Genomic DNA, 17,412 nt, shown 5'->3' with positions numbered 1-17,412 from the left:
GAAGAATGTTTAAATACCACTAACTTTATATTAATACTTTAAATTTGTTCCTTGATTTTCATGTTATTATTTCAAGATGAATAAATTGTTAGGTAACTCAAAAAAAAAAAAAAGAAATGTAATGGGGATCAGCAAATGTTAATGTAGTAAATGAAAAAAAAAAAATCCTTCAACTGTGATACAGTAAGTTTCATTTCTTGATAAATATAATTACATAACCCAAGTAGTTCATGCCAGCCTCCTCCTCTATACTGTGTGTTGACTGCATGGTGTTAACTTGGTTTAGTATTTTTGCTGTGTTCATTGCATGTTAAATGAATCAAGTCAGCATATTAAAACTTATTTCTTATACGCCTCCTATTGTACCTTTTTGCAAGCTATCAATTGTTGGTGCTCAAAGTGGTGTCAACTCTCAGAAATTAATATCTGTCTTTGTAAGTTTCTTTTTATTATGGCTACCCTTAAGATACAAGATTCCTGTCAGCAGACACCTGCTTTCTTGCTTATTATGCAGACTGTTCCTACAGGTTATAAAGTTCTTGCTTAATTACCTATAACTTTTACCTGAGGATCTAACTTCCCCAAAATAGTAATATGCTTTAATATAGTTCAATATTATATTGAGTTCCTTATTGGTTCTTTATCAGCCAGGTTCATTGAAATAAAAGTTTTAAAGATCCTTTACTCTTTTTTTTATATATATAAATATATATTATACATATTTATTTGTTAACATATATTTATAAAATTTTTGAGGTCAGTGAGTGTTTTACCTTTATTGCTTCAATTAGAAAGCTGTTCTTGAACGCCTTTCTCTGATTAAGTATAGCTTTCAACCTAGTTATATTCCCATCTAATTTATGCACATTTAGTTTTGTCCTGGCACTGTCTTTTAGCTTAAGTACCTTTTTCCCTTCCCAGTGTTGACCATATTTGATATTTTTATACAGGTATGCCCAGTTTTTGTTCATCAAAACTACATGAGCCTTTCTAATTTCTTGTTGTAAAATAATTTGTGTATTTTACTCCATATGAGGTCAAAGTAACCCTGCAGTTTATGGTCATTTATTTCCTTAACAGAACAGTTATTTTGCTATGTTGAAAACTTTAAAGAGTGAATGAAATTAAACTTAGTTACTTCATCCTTGTAAAAACTGACCAACTGTCCTGTGAACGTACAACCCAATGATTACCTGTTTATGCCTTGGCAAAGCAGCTTATATCAATAACCTAGCTAATTAAGCAATAGGAAGGGAAATAATGTTTTACCAAATGCATTTTTATAGATAATTGAACTACAGATTATTTTGGTGTCAGGTGAGGACTTCTGTGTAAATGTGTTCAAAACTTGTGCCATAAAGAAGCCTCCAGCTGTAGTTTAATAATCTGTTTAGGCCAACCAAATTATAAACTCTTGCTGAATGTGGTAGGTCCTGGCTGTGGGTTCTGGGTCCTTTGCTTATCCTAGTAGTGCTAACATGCATTGCACTGTGGTGAGGTCTGAGTCAGATAATTTCATCCAGCCTAAAACTTGTCATTAAAAACAAAAACAAACTAAGCAAACAAACAAACAAAAACCCTAAACAAAATGAAACCACACAAAAACCCCCCAAACACCCCACCAACACCCCTCACCTCCAAAACCCCCAAAACTCCAAACTACAAAAATCCAGTTTTTCACCTGATTTGTTTCTCTCATCTGACTCACTAGAAGGAAGAGCAAAAACTTGCAGCCAAGGTGAGGAGACAGGGCAGGACTGCTTCTTTGCATTGCAGCTGTGTTTGGGTTGTCCTTCAGAAACTCTGCTTAACCCAGTCCCGAAACTGCAGCTCCCAGTCTTTGTAGAGGCAGGAGATTACCTCCATCACTGTTTGCTAAGGGCACTAATATCCCTGATACCCGTCCCTGTAAGTGGTGTTGGTGTGCTTGATTGCGGTTCTGTGGATTATAATTAGTGAGTGAAGTAGTATTGTTTGAAAACAAAACAAAACAAACTAGCCATGTTGTTTCTGGATGTAGTTATGCTTGTCTCTACACCTAAACGTTGCTGCTGAAAAAAAAAAAAGTAGAAATGCATCATTTAAATACGTAATAAATAAATTCACAGAATCACAGAAATCACAGAACGTTAGGGTTTGGAAGGGACTTCAAAAGATCATCTAGTCCAACCTCCCTGCCAGAGCAGGACCACCTAGAGCAGGTCACACAGGAATGTGTCCAGGTGGGTTTTGAATGTGTCCAGAGAAGGAGACCCCACAACCTCTCTGGGCAGCCTGTTCCAGTGCTCTGTCACCCTCACAGTGAAAAAGTTTTTCCTTGTGTTAATGTGGAACCTCCCATGCTCCAGCTTGCACCCGTTGCCCCTTGTCCTGTCATCACCAAGAAGAGCCCAGCTCCATCCTCCTGACACTCGCCCTTTACATACGTCTAAACACTGATGAGGTCACCCCTCAGTCTCCTCTTCTCCAAGCTAAAGAGACCCAGCTCCCTCAGCCTTTCATCAGAAGGGAGATGTTCCACCCGCTTAATCATCTCTGTGGCTCTGCGCTGGACTTTCCAGCAGCTCCCTGTCCTTCTGGAACTGAGGGGCCCAGAACTGGACACAACATTCCAGATGGGGTCTCATCAGGGCAGAGTAGAGGGGGAGGAGAACCTCTCTTGACCTACCAACTGCACCTGTTCTCATACACCCCAGGATGCCATTGGCCTTCTTGGCCACGGGGGCACATTGCTGGCTCGTGATCAAACTCAAACACCTCTACAAATTCCTCTACAGTATTTTTTTCTACAACTGCAAATTGAAAACTGCAGTTTATTTTTTTAAAAGTACAACTTAAGCAGAGCCCTGGTTGAGTTCATTATTTTTTCTTAAGATAAGTTTTGTGGAAACTCTGATGCTTTTCCTTAAAGAAAGGGCTTTTACCTCCACAATTTAGTTAAAAACCTTCAAAGAGGTACTACGCATATTTTGAGTTGAATAAGCAGATTAATGATTTCTATTTACCAATAGAAAACCCGGTAAGTAGTGGCAGTGGCAAAAAGCAGGCATTTAAACAAAGGTAACATCACTTATAAGTTGTCAAAACGTATTTTGAGACTTTGTAGAGATCTTCAGATGGACAATACCTATTTTATATATTTATGCTTATATATTAAGTTGCATGTTAATGTTATCAGCCCATAAATACTGTTTCTCATGCTGAATTGAACATGACTTTTATGGCTTAGACTTCAAAGTTTAATCCTTGCAACTGTCTTCAGAACTTTGGGGTGATGCCTTTTGGTATTTACAAATATCTAACTTTTGCATGTATGAGATATTGCATACCAAAATTAAAGGTTCATTAGTAGTGTTAATACCTGATTTTATGAACATTCATTTCTATTTAAATTCCTGAAGAAGTTAAGCTATCTTTGCTAATCCCTCTGCTCTGGTAAAGAGAGATGTGTTAATAGTTGCTAGAAAAACAAAGAAACACTTTTAAGAAGATAATACCCTTTACTTTGAACTCCTGTAATGGAGTAAATATTAAAATGAAGATTATTTTAAAGAAAGCAGGCAGAAACAAGTAACAAAACAATAGCCTTAGCTGTTAATAGGTAGTTGCGTCCTGAATTATCCAGCTGGTTGATTTACTTAGCTGGGTTTTCTGATTCTCTCTGAAGTATCTTCTGAGATGAGCCACATGAAATATACGCAATATCCAAAGTTACCCTCACTGACTTGCAGCTTTTCCAAGTCTAATTTTTTTATCAGGTTGTAGCCCCTCTTACCTCTGAGTGAATCTTTACTGCTGTGTGTCTTGCAGAAATCTGTGGTTTCAATTGGGCAGTTAATGCTCCATTCTGGAACAGAATTACTCTTTATTTTGGAACTAGATACGTGAAGCTGTGCTCTAATTGAAGCAAGCATTTTCTTTAAAAGTTTGGGCAGGTATAGTGGAAGCAGGGTGGTCAGAAAAAGGATTCTAGTTATCTTGTTCTGATACTTCAAAGGGAAATAGCTAGATTGATTTCTTGCCAAATTTAGTGTCTGTAAGAATTGTAAATTAAAACTGTAATGTTTAAATTTAAATATTGAGATTACTTACAATCAAAACTTGAAGATTACATGTAAAGGAACTAGCCCTCAAACATCTCTTTTGTAGGTGCTAGGTTAGTGTGTTACTTCAGGAACTTGCACAGAGCGTGGTATCTGCCCTTGGGCTCCGGGTCAGACTACTGACTTAAAGCACTCAATGTCATGCGTTATTGCTCTGTGTGTTTTATAATAGAACCTTAGAAGTGCTTTCCTAAAAATACATACTCTTTAGTGTGGTGGTTACAGCAAAACTGAGTTTTGAGGAAATCTGGGTCCAGGTCCTACCTGAACAATGTATTTTTAAATTTCTGTGAGCGTATTATTTGACCCCTTATAGCTTGATCACTCTAGTTGGGAAAACAAGTCTGTATGGAACTGAGGCATTTTGGCTGAAAATTCATAAACCATTTCAGTATTTTAGTTGGTTTAGAATTTAGATATTGTAATAATCTAACACAGATGATTGATATATTGAGTTGGGCAGCAACAGAACACCTGCATTGTGCCAAAGATGACCGAAAATTAACTGAAGCTTTGCCATTGTTTTTGGAATCTCTGCAGTAATTGTACTCATTTTGTCCTAGATGGTATGCTTTGTGTTACGGTATCTTAACCACTTGCTTCAGTAATTTGTCAATGAAATAAGAAAAAAAAAAAAAAAAAAGGATTTGGAAAAGGTGTTCCCATTGTTGAAAGGGTTTTTAGAGGCTCACTGCAGTCAGGTTGGAATTGCTGTGTTTGCCAGAAGTGGTGCTCACAACATTATCAAGGTAACAGTATTCCTTGAGCCTCTATAAAGTGTTACCAAAAAATTGAGATACACGTATCTATCTATCTATCTATCTATGTTTAGGGAAGGAAGATTTATAACTTGCCTTTGTTTCAAGGAGATTAACAAAGTCTGCCATCTTAAACTTTTCAGATAGCCGTGGCACAGAAACTCTTAATCTGTGGGCTGTCCTTGCTCTTCCACATGACTATTACAAAAACGTTGCCTGTGGAATACAACATTGATGATAACTTCAGAGCTACAGCATCATGGCCTGTAAGGTTTTTCTACCTATACGTGTCTCTTATGGCTGCCAGACCCAAGTATTATTTTGCATGGACTTTAGGTAAGTGTATATATACTAAAAAAGAAAAGAAAGAGTATGTATTGAGTTTCATTTGAGGTGCGGCACACTAAGCACGTATTAAAAAGTGACAGTGCCCTCTTGAGGCCTTAGGAAAACATTGTGCATTTAGGTATTATGAGGTATTGTCGAAGTATATCGAATGATGTCTCTTTTTTTGAGAAACAAAACTTATAAATCTAAGCACAGTGTTGTGACAGTGTTGCAAATGAGATCATGGTCTCCTGAACAAATCTGAGTGAAATGCAAGTTTTGTTGGAGAGTGTTTTGATGAACAAAGATGGTTTTGTTTTTTAAAAATTGTAGTAAATCTATTCTGATGTTTGGTTGTTGGGTTTGTTTTTTTTTTTGATACCTTGATTTTGGCATATCTGGAAGGTTATTCTAATCTCTTTTTGTAGTTAGTTATCAGTAATTTTTCTTGGTGTTATTCAAACACAAAGGAAAAGTTAATATATTTAAATTCAGATATATCATAGCGTTGTTAGTAGTGGATGGCATTTGCAGTAGTATTTTCAGAATTTGATGGGTGACACTTCAGATTTAGTCTTTGATTACTGAAAGTTCTAATGACCAATGGGATTCTAATGACCAAGGGGATAACACCCATAGTCACTGATTTAAGACACCTTATGGATTATACAGTTTAAAGAACATTTTGCTTTTCACTTCATGTTATTTGAAAAAAAAAAACAACAACAAAAAAAAAAAAAAAACAAAAAAAAAAACCCAAAAAAACCACCAACACAAACAACAGCAAAATGGTGTACGCATGTAAGCTGACATCTTGGAAGTGGCTCGCAAAACAGATTTCGCGAGCTTCCTCCTCCTCTTCAGTTTTACATATTTGTTTCATAATTCTTTTGAGAGAGAATCTGTGGGAAACAATGCAATAAAGAAAGCTTTAGTGTAGCAGAGAAGCATGACTCATTTACAGCTGCTGGTTTCATTCCTGGTCAATGAATGAAGTCCTTTCAGCTTGTCTGGATATAGTAATTCTGGGGCTTGTTGTGGAATAAAATAATTTCTAATATTGTGCTCTTATGCACCAGTATCATCGTCTGTAACGAGTAGGAGTCATCTGAAAAATGAATAATCTTTGTGGATTTTTTTTTTCTGTAGTACTTCAGATGGATTTCTCGTTATGTGCTTGCTACCAGTGTAGAGCTAGCATTCCTTTGGTGTAAAATACTGAAAAAAAAATAAACTCGATCAACTCTGTACTGTTTTGCTAAACAGCTTTTTTTTTTTGCCTTCTTCCTTCCACTTTGCCTTCTAATGGTAAGAGTAGAATGTGAGGGGGCCTTTACAGTTTTACTGGAAGTTATGCTATTGAGTTGTATATTACTGTGCTTTACACTTAAGGGAAAAAAAAAAATCTGTTCATAAAATTTATTACTTAAAATGAATACTTACGAAAATGGTAGTCAATAAAATGAGCACTTACTCTAGACATTTTGAGCATAAAATCATTGTCTAATGTTTGAACTCAACATCAGTGATATCAGATGTACATCAGCAAATTTTGTTGCTTTCAAAGATGTTTTTTAAAACTGTTTTTGATGAGGAAATAAAAATATTACAAATTAGCCTATATTAAATTAAATGTCACAAAGCTCTCTTCCAGACTGGTAGATAACTGGAGAAACTGAACTTCAGGAAAGGAACTGTTTGAGTCAATTCTTTCTTTTACTCTCCAAATACACTGGATTAATATTTGAAAAAGTTGTTGAGAAGGAAGGAAAATGGAAAAGATGTGAATTTCTTTTACCTGTCACTATTGTATAAAGTAAATTCTTTTTAATATGGTAGTACAAACGGAGCAATTTCTTTTGCTTTGCTAGTTGTAATTCGAAAGGTGACAATGTAATTACAGTGCTTTAGATGAGCCCTCTGTCAGCTCAGAATTAATGCCCTGTAACTAGAGGACTAGATCTGTATTGCTTCTGCAGAGCCTCTTGCCTGCCTCGCTTCCGACTCCTGTGAACTGGGAGAGGAGCTGGCATTCTTCTTCCCAGGGTCACTCCTTTATCCACGTGAGTGGATACGTGGTTGGGTTCGTGCCTCGTGGATGTGTGTCCGTGTTTGGGTGCATGCGACCAAGAGCCTGGCTCAACAGACACAATATTGGGAAAAAATCTTGTTTCCTTCTACGTGGCCATCCCAATTTGAGAAGGACAGCTGAGGAAATTTTAGTTTCTGAGCTACCAAAGCTGACGCAAAGGTGATGACCGAAGGGACAGGCAGTATTCCAGCTGAGACCCCTTGCATTTTCCTGCATAGTCCAGATGATGGTAGCAGCTTTTTCTCCTAGGGAAAAATTTTATTTGCTGTTAACTATTTGACCTTTGACGTGCACTGTAAACACTTGGCATTCGGAAGTGGTGTTAACGGTGGCCTTGTGCCATTAGTGGAAGTCTGACAAGCTCTGCATCGCGTAGTAAATTACTGTTTTCTTCTGTTAGGATCGCGCTGCTCTGTGTGTGGTGCTGTGAACATGCACCTGCTTGAAGTGAATCGTGCAGTTTTATCTTTGTGCTTTAAACATCACCATTCCTGCATAAAGAAGACCAAGGACATACATCTGAGTGTTGAGCTGCTATCTCAAATAATTACAGCCAGCCACTGTTTCACAGTCTTGATGCGTCTTGCAGAGTTTGTTTTTCTGTCAGATTGTTCAAGCAAGTCTGAGTAGGTGGTATATGAGAGAGTGGGCGTCTGTATTATGAAGTAGATGGTTCTGCCTTTCATTCTTTTGCTTTTGCACCAGTTTTTTAATTGGAAGCCAGCGTGTAGCTTGGATTTCTGTTCAAGTGTCTACTACAGTGGTTCTCAGTATTTTTAAAAAATAAATATGTAGCCTTTTAAATGTGACAAATGTTTTGAACAAACTACATGTTGTGCGATGCACAATTTGTAATACTGGCAGTTCTTCATTAACTTATCTCTTTTTGTTTCATTACAGCAGATGCAATTAATAATGCAGCAGGGTTTGGTTTTAGAGGCTATGATAAAAATGGAGTTACCCGTTGGGATCTAATATCAAATCTGAGAATCCAGCAAATAGAGGTTTGTTTCTGACTCTTTTCAAATAAAATATGTGCCCGTGTAGGTAGTTGCTTGTAATTTCAGTAACTTTTCCTGCATGTTTTGTTGCTCAAGATAGTGAATATGTTCTAAGTCAGAAATTACATGTTCACACCCTTAGGAAAGGATAGAAAATAGTCTGTTTTGAATATGTTCTACTTGTCAGCTGACTTCCAAAATATTTTGTGGTTATAAACAGTGAAATAAATACATTATTTAACTCACCACAAAGTTGAGGGTTTTTTTATAATTTGTATGTCAGAATTTTGAAATATTTTATAACACTTTACAATTACGGAAATAATTAGTTTTGTTTTACTTTACAGTTTTCCACAAGTTTCAAGATGTTTCTTGATAACTGGAATATCCAAACAGCTCTTTGGCTTAAAAGGTATTTATTTCTTAAAGGAAAACTTTTCTCCACTGAAGTTTCTTAGATAAATATTTCTCTGAAGATAATTTAACATTTAAAGCTAAAGCACACAAAACATCCATTGTTTAGCAACGCACGGGACATTCTTCTCATGATACTGGAATTAAAGCCTCTGACTTTAGGACTTCTCTCTTGGTGTAAACTGTCAGGCTATGATAGAAACTGGTTTTCTTCACTGGTCATAGGGGACCTAAAACTATTAATCTGTGGAGGCATCTCTTTTCTTTTTTCTCTCTCTTATCATTCAAAGCAGCACACGTTGCTGAGAGCAGCAGACAAAACGTGTATCTTAGCCTGTGGAAGCTCTGCGTTATTTTTAGCCACACAGCGATACAGGAACTTCCGTATATTCTGTGAGAGACCTTTCTGCGCTGCTTCCGTAATGAATGCCTGGCAAATACCAAACCCGACAATGTGCTAGCAACCCAAATTGCAAATGAATATCCCTCAGATGCACTTTTTTCCTTGTCTGGCAAACAGGTGTAGTGCCCAGTGAACTACATCGTTCTGCTTTTACTACTTCTTTGTAGTATCTAGGGGGTAAAAAAGTGTGCTCGAGTAGTGTGCAGGTGTTGTTTCCCTTCTCCCGGTCTCTGTTTAGTTGATCTTTTATCAACAGGCGCAAGTTTAACTGAGACCCCTATCTTGGGATCACTCAGAGGACTTTATCTCGTGTTCTAGGATGGCTGGCAACAAGATGTTTCTTCCATCAAATTTCTTCCTAGTGTGTTCTTTCTTCCATAATTTCTTCCCTAAATCTGTTTTTAACTGGGTCAGAAAAATAAATTGAGTTTTGTCTGATTCTTCTAGTTGGCTCAGTAGGCAATAGACTCTATTGCTAGGACAGTCAGCAAGAAAGAATTGCATGTTTGCGGGTATTAAAATGTGTAATTTAATAAAGCTATTTAGCTATTTTAAAATGCATTTAAATTTAACTAAAAAACAGAATTTTATCAGTATTAAAACTTTATAGGAAAAGGTTGTGTTTCAGCAAACTTTCAAATCTCCTGAATGGAATGATTCTAAACGAAAACTCCTTTTAGTGGAGAAGAGTAACATTTCTGTTAAGAATTGAAAGAAAAAAATGCAAACCAATTGCTCAGGGTGACCTTAAAAGAAGATCTGAAGAAAAATTAAAGCATCTCCTTTAGTAAATATCTTTAAGAACAAATGTAGATGAATCTTTGAGGATAGTCTAAATCTGTATTGATTCTGCCACAGTGAAAGGAAGAAGGGTGGATGTTTTCTTAAAGCTTTGTTGCAAGTAAAAGATTGTTTTGATAATTATATTTGAGGACCTTAAGTAGTGGTACAGAAAATACATTAGTTTACCAATCATTTTGTTAGTTGCAATGCTACAGCAGTTTGAATAGAGGACAAGTTTATGTATTACTTTAAACATCCACTTCTAATACTTCACTTGTTCACCATTCCTAGAAGTACCGAAAATCTTAGCCATTTATCTCACACGAAATACCAGACATCAGCATTTGTTCTGTTCTTTTCTGATACTCTCTGAAGAGAAACCGAACCATCAGAATTACAGGACTTTAAACCCTGATTGTATGTAAAAACAAACTCCTTGTAAAAACGCAGTTAACAGCTCTACAGATCATAAAGGAATTTAATAAACATTTCATGTAGATCACAAAATACAGCAGTTCAAAGGTATTATTGTTACAAGCATGCAAGTTAAAATAGAAATTTACATAGCAGTGTATGACAACAGTATGGATCATGATAATGTTTCCTGACTGGGGAAACTGTTACGTCCCCTCTCAGCCTGTACATTCTTTTTTTCCAAAGAAAACCTCTAATTCCGTTTGGTTTTGGTCATGTTTGCGAAAGCTTTGTAGTTCTTGTTGCTCTCTTCTAGCATCCGTTCAAACTTTCTGTCATCTTACGGTGGAGGTCGTACTTCTGCAAAAACCTCCAGGGTCTTTCCCTGTCTTGTTACAGGCAGAGTTGAATGATTTGAGTGGATTAATTACCTTTATTTTCCTTGGATAACTCTTATTTCTAATACATCACATTATTACATCTGGCTCTTTTGCAGCAGCAGTCTACTGTTGACTCATGCTCAGCTGATAGTGTTTCATACTGTTGATTCATATTCATACTCAGCTACACCTTTTCAGTAACATTACAGGAATAGGTACTGTTTTGTGTCTTCCACTTCTCTTATTAGATGTTCTGTACTTTGGACTTTGTCTTGTTGATTTCAGAACATCGTTGAAGTCTGTCAAGGTCATTTTAGATTCTAGTGCTCAATCTGCTAAGAAAACAATGCCAATCTCATCCACCACACCTCCCACCCCAAAACAGGAAGGGAAGACAAGGTGGAAAAAATTTACTTCTCAATCCACCACCCAAGCTAGTAGTGTAATTGTAGAACCAGACCAAAGGCAGTACCTTCCTGAACAGTTAATGCATCTTCCCACTTGTAAATTATGGATAAGATAAATAGATTTTCTCAGCCTGTTAGGATGATCGTATTTCCTTGGTTTGATTTTAGAAATGTCAGGTGATGCATTTCCACAGTATTTATTACTGACAAATCTATGGAGGAGTTTAAGCTTACTTTTTATTCTTTGAAGTTTAAGCCTGATGATTTTTTTCTAGAATATATCTTACCTGACTTACATTGATATAGCTGAAATTTGGTTAGTGAATTTACTCAGTTTTGTTAGCTCCTGAATGCTTTGCAGGGGAGAATTTGCTTAAAGTAGTTTAAACCAAATAAAGATTGAAGCCATTTATCAATTTATTAATGAGACATAATTAATCACCAGTCAGCAAAATACTCATTCAGAATTAATATCAGTACTAGAACAGGTTAAATTTTGTACGTATTTAGTGTTCTGGTTTAATAAACACTTCTAAACACTCTTCCTTAACTAATCCCAAGGAGTTTCAAAAGCACACACAGTTGTAAGCAATCTGGGCCTCCGCTCCCAAGGACACGGGCGATACAAAACCACAGCTCCTCCTGGAAGCCTGGGCTCCCTGCCTGTGTGCACTGCCTGTGGGAGAGGCGGGGGCTCCTCACCCGTGTGAACCCACTGGTGCACGTGCCAGTCGAAGAGCACGCCACGAGTTCACGTGCACGCGGCTGGCAGGGATGAGAGGCTGCTGCTGCGTATTGCCCGCTGCGCTGACCGTCCCCTAGCTGGGTGCAGGCTGCTCGGTGTCTGCCAGGGAGTGCGTTCGCTCTTGGCCGAGACAGAGGGCATGATGCTGGTCAGGAGATGTCTGGCAGTGTCAAACCAGGTTTTGATGACTAGTATTTTGCTCCAGGACGTCTCCCTGACTTGTTACAAATTTTCCTAATGCTTTGTGCTTCCTAGGCTCACAGGTTCTTTGTCTCAAAAGTCTCTTTGAATTTCCCTCGTTAGTCCTAATAGTCCCCGTTTAGTCTGGCCAAAGTTGCGTTGCTCTTTAAGTGGTCTATTTTGGGCAAATGTCCTCAAATAGTTTTGTGTATGACGCATGCCCGCACCTGCGCCCTACTTAGCCCCATGTTCTTATCCTCATGGCCTTTGTTAGCAATGCCCTTTGGCAGGGAGAGGGGATTGTGCTGGTACCCTGCACTGAAGACCTCCTATGGTGAAACTTACCACGTCAATAGATCAAATATGACTGGAATAAACTAAATAAGCAAAATACACTTTTGATCTTCCCTTGTTCAGATCCGTCTTTTTACCTTCTGCTCTTTAACAGTGACTATATCATTTGATCTCGGCAATCTTTTGTATATATGGAAGTTGCAGTCAAGTAGTTACCTTGATAGGGAATGTTTCAGCCCTCTGAATCATGATCTTGTCGTCTTCTTAGAATAATAGATGCGCATTCTCTTCTTTCTCTGTTACTTGCTACGTGTTTATAGAACCTTTTTACATATTGGTGTCTATGGCCTTTATTTAGTTAAAACTCATTTCCTATGTTAACCTTAGATTTGTGTTCATGCATGCTGTGCTGTTTATTTTTACTTCATGTTAGTGTGTATCTGTTTCCATATTTCCTATTGCTTTTTGGTTTTCAGATCATTAAAGAACTCTTGATGAAGCCATATCAGGACCTTACCATGTTTCCTATCATTCTTCCACATCATGATGGTTTGTCATTGTGTCATTTAATGTTGTCTTCTAGAAACTACCTTTCCTGGATTCCTTTTTCCTTTCTTCCTTCTAGAATTCCTTACTGTAGGACCTTGCCTAATAATTTGGAGTCTCGATTTTTAAATAGCAGAGTTCAGCATTCACCTGATTTTATATTCTTACATCCCTGGAGTCATTGATGGTAATTTCATCATCATGCTCACCTAATTGCCCTACACAGACACACTTTCAACTGTAGTCTCTCCGTTACTCAAAACTGAAGGTAGTTGTTACTTTTCACCTTCTCCTATAAGCTGCTTTCATTTTATGAAAAGTACATACCTGACTCGTCGCCAGAGTTTGTGGGGTGATCTGTGCCTTCCAGTGTCGCTTTTCAAACGCATTCTTGGATGGCTCAAGGTTCCTTATTAACACCAACACCCGTCTTTGGAGGCTTGTGTATCACTTTGTTGTAAATAAGTACCATATGTGATGGCACTGAGCGATTAGATGGGGCGCTGTGAGTAGCTTTAAGTGTTCTCTCTAAATCGTAACACAGTGGCAATATTATTACATAAATGTAAACTGCAGTTACATTGCAAATGATGTGTTGAAGATGGAACTGCTAAAATATAAATATATATAAATGAGATAGAAGTATATATAAATAATAACTGGGAAGATCGTTGGTGATTTGTCTCATGTTATTTATCTTGAATTGTCTTTGACTTGCTAGAGTGTGCTATGAGCGAGCCACCTTCAGCCCAACGATCCAAACCTTCATCCTTTCTGCCATCTGGCATGGGGTTTACCCAGGATATTATTTAACATTTTTAACAGGAGTACTAATGACACTAGCAGCACGAGCTGTAAGTACCAACCAAGTATCATCTTAAATAATAATGTTTTGTAAACAAAAGTTGATCACGTTCTGTAGTCCAGAGATGCACTTTATAATAGTTGATACACAGTCTGTCTGGTAGCGGGGCTCATGTTTTTGGTTACGAGAGCGGTGGGAATGATTAATAGTGAGGAGGGGTTGATCAGTGGAAACCAGCAAGACTGTACACAGCCTACAACATCTCTGTAGCATATCTTTTGTGGAAGCCCTTCCTCTGTATTAACCGATCATGTATGACTATGCCATGCTGAACAGGATGACTACCTAAGATAGTTTTGAAAAAAACTTTCTGATGACGAAAACATCACTGGTGATGAGTAGCTTAAAATTTGAGGGTCAATGCTGTATGTTTATAGAGACCTCCCCCTCCCTAATTTCTGTCCATTACTGTTGTAAAGATGGCAACTAAAGAGTGCTCCCCCTCAACCAACAGATAAAAGTCTCTAGTGCAGCCACATTAACGAGCTTTTGTAGCTGCTGTTCAGAACCATACGGAACCAGCAAATCTGCTAAGAAATCTCTGTTCTGCGTGAGAAAGCTGCATAAGAACAGAGGCAGGCTTATCAGTTACTCAGTGGGAAAGAGGAACAAACAAATTAGATGTCAGCTCAGAGCAGCTTAACAGACCACTCTTCTGTTGAAAGAACCAGGAGAAGGAGAAACGAAGCAGACTGCTCTTTCTTGCTAGAATAGCTAGGGGAAGGTGATACTTTGGATTGCAGTTGTCACTAACAGTAATAAAACCGATGCTCCTCCTCTTCCTTCACAAAGATGTGGCTATAGTCTTTGTTTGACAGAATTGACTCCTTTCTTTACAGTAGGTATAGCTCACTTCTCCTTTCCAGACTCTATCACAGTGAACTTTTGGCATTTATCAGCCAAGGGCTGGTGCGAAAGCCAAGGTTCAGGGACATTTCACAGGTAACAGTTGTTGTGTTCTCTCAGTAAGGCGAGTCCAGTAAATTGGAGTGCTCACTGCACTTCATCCTGGGCTTCACTAGTAAGCTGCGTTGTACTCACATTTCATATGTATCAATCAATAGACTATTAAATAAAAACATTTTTAGTTTCTGTACATATAATATTTATTATATATATAATATATTTAATATTAACTGATGAAATGTTAAAGGCCCTTCAGCATGTTTATTATTTAACTCTGCTAGCCTTTAATGGCGAAGTTTGGCAGCTCCAATCCACACTTTCTTCTCCTGTCGTGCCTAAGCACGTATTCAACTCGTTTTACTCCCTTTAATCGTTAAACATTTCATAATCAGGTGCTTACTAGGGGCAATTGTAGATTTATCTTAAAAGTTGTCCTTCAAGTCCTAAAATACTAGATTTCTCTACAAGAAATTCTGTGAAACTTCAAGTCTTACAGAAGTCAGGAACAAGTCATTGCACGTGACCATAGGAGAAAACTCGGGGGAGATGGCGGGATGAAGGGTATGTGGCTGGAATTACTACTTCTCCTTAGTTTAACTTAACAAAGGCTGAGTGGGAATGTGGGATCTCCAGGGGAGTTTGGGTAAGAAGGATAGGGACAGGAAGAACAACAGGAAGGGTGAAAAAGGCTTTTAATGTAAAGAATGAAATCAGCAGGAGCTAGCCTTGGGTATGCTCTTTAGAACCAGAGAGGACTACCTCAGTGCAGGTGACTGGAAGGTGGCAGCTGTGATACCAAGTTACACAAAGGCTGAAATGAGCCCATCTTGGCTTGTCAGCAAGTGAGAGTGTGAGCAAGGATGATCGGTCAGTCAGAGGAAGCGAAGATCTTCTGGAGTCTTTTTAATTACAGACTTAAATAAAACTGAAGCCAAATGTGTGTGGATTTTGGATTTTTTTAAATACCTTTGGTAAGCCATTGTTTGAACAGAATTTTACAAACAAAGGAAGACTCAGGATAGAAAATAGTCATTTTGTAACAGTCCCACTTCATATTAGTTGTTGTTAAGACTCCTGAAATATGTCACTAGAACTGATGTTTTTAATATTCTGGTTTATACCCTACTTGTCATAAAATACATCTTATTAGCAAGTACATGAAAATGGCTTACTATAGAGAAGCTTTCAACACTCTGGCTTTCATTTACTCCAACACTCTATATGTACAGAATGGCTTAATAGAACAGAATGTCTGCCTCATGCAGACAAGCAGTCCGAAGTTGCATTGGATATAGGGGGCGATTCGTTTACTTAAATTCTGCTTAAACTCATAAATACTTACATTCCTGTGCTGGATGAAGCATGCTATCCTAAAAGGCAGGGAATTTGAACTGCCTCCCATGGAAGTTGATGGGCATTTTGAATAGTTCAAAGGTACTTGACCAAACTGCAGCATTTAAATTCATTCTATGAATTTTGTGGAAGTGCAGCAACCTCCGTACAGTTAAGATGGCTCTCAGAGTTTATTCCTAAGCTAACTTACTGTTACCTGCTTTTTCAGATAAGAAACAATATCAGACACTATTTTGTGGAATCTCCTGCTGTTAAACTATGTTATGATGTAGTAACATGGATGGCAACTCAAGTAGCAATAAGTTACACAGTTGTGCCATTTGTACTGCTCTCTGTAAAACCCTCTTTCACCTTTTACAGGTAAGCACATTCCACCTATTTCCTATTTCTTTTCTTTAACTTGGAATAGAAGTATTTTCTGTGGCATAGGGTTTCTGAAGTTATTTTAGTGATAATTACAAGATTGATCTGTTAGCTGAGCAAACTGTATTTCTGTTCTAGCGCTTGAACAGAGTTTGTGTTGTGTATGAGAAACCATAAAGGGCGCTCTTTTTCCTGTCATAATAGACTTGTATTTCCTGGGGCAGGGAAAAACCCCAATCAAAAACAAAGCGAGAGGGTACCTTTGAGATTACTGTATGCCCTTGAACTGTTTTATAGCAAGACTAGATAACCACTTCCCAAAAGTCACTTGTGGAAAAAAGTTGAAAGCGGACTTCTCTTCACTGTACATCTCTGGTACAGCACTGAGTACTGGGAGGGAAGACTTCACTCCTGATTTCCACCCTCACTGCTTTTCTTAAAGGAAATATTAATGTCCTCCTCTCTTACATGCAAAGTACTGTATGCAAGTAGGGTTTGACAGTTTATTCCTTAAGCATCCTGTAAGAGTGGTCAGAGTGTTACTGAATTATTATTTTTGTTTCTTTTTCAGCTCCTGCTATTTCTGTCTTCATATTACCAGTGTCCTGGTGTTGTTGGTATTTCCATTGAAAAGAACTCAAAAAGGAAGTAAAAAGCATGAAAGCGTCCAGCCCGTGTGGTCCAAAAAGCTAGAAGAAGAAAATCTTTTGCAAAAGAACAGTTATTCCACAACAAATAATAGTTTCAGTCAGAAACAAGAAATAACCTGCAGATATCAAGCGTTAAAACAGTGATTGAGGAAATACTATGATGAATATATTTTGTATGTTTTCAGAAACCCATTTTTAGCACCTTTTAAAGGGGTTTGTATTTGTTTGCAAAGATGTTTAGTAAGAAAAGAATGCATTACCTAGGAAAATCACATACAATAGCCAGACTGGAAACAAAACAAATTAACCCCTCCCATGCCATGTCCCTGTGGGTCACGCCTTATATGACGATATTACCATTATTTCAATGGGCACTCAGGACTTGCAACGTATGTCCATAGGGTCATATGTGTGCCCCTTGCTGAATG

The 17,412-nt window shown here is 37.7% G+C and overlaps 1 protein-coding gene across 2 annotated transcripts in view; it reads left to right on the top strand.

Annotated features, from left to right (window-relative positions):
* The window catches only part of MBOAT2 (membrane bound glycerophospholipid O-acyltransferase 2), a 96,258-nt gene extending 79,130 nt beyond the window's left edge, over nucleotides 1-17,128 (top strand). Inside the window, exons 8-14 of one of the 2 annotated variants that reach the window (XM_086461561.1) lie at nucleotides 378-434; nucleotides 5,005-5,197; nucleotides 8,181-8,284; nucleotides 8,629-8,693; nucleotides 13,569-13,701; nucleotides 16,180-16,331; nucleotides 16,906-17,128. In XM_086461561.1, the coding sequence (XP_086317687.1) occupies nucleotides 378-434; nucleotides 5,005-5,197; nucleotides 8,181-8,284; nucleotides 8,629-8,693; nucleotides 13,569-13,701; nucleotides 16,180-16,331; nucleotides 16,906-17,128 (927 nt within the window). The remainder of the gene's footprint in view (nucleotides 1-377; nucleotides 435-5,004; nucleotides 5,198-8,180; nucleotides 8,285-8,628; nucleotides 8,694-13,568; nucleotides 13,702-16,179; nucleotides 16,332-16,905) is intronic. The other variant, XM_086461562.1, reaches the window with a different exon arrangement.
* Nucleotides 17,129-17,412: the final 284 nt, after the last annotated feature.

Source organism: Leptosomus discolor, chromosome 2, assembly GCF_034619465.1.
Source record: "Leptosomus discolor isolate bLepDis1 chromosome 2, bLepDis1.hap2, whole genome shotgun sequence".
Lineage (NCBI taxonomy): Eukaryota > Metazoa > Chordata > Aves > Leptosomiformes > Leptosomidae > Leptosomus > Leptosomus discolor.
Note: the sequence above shows the minus strand (reverse complement) of the source record. Positions and strands in the feature narration are given on the sequence as shown.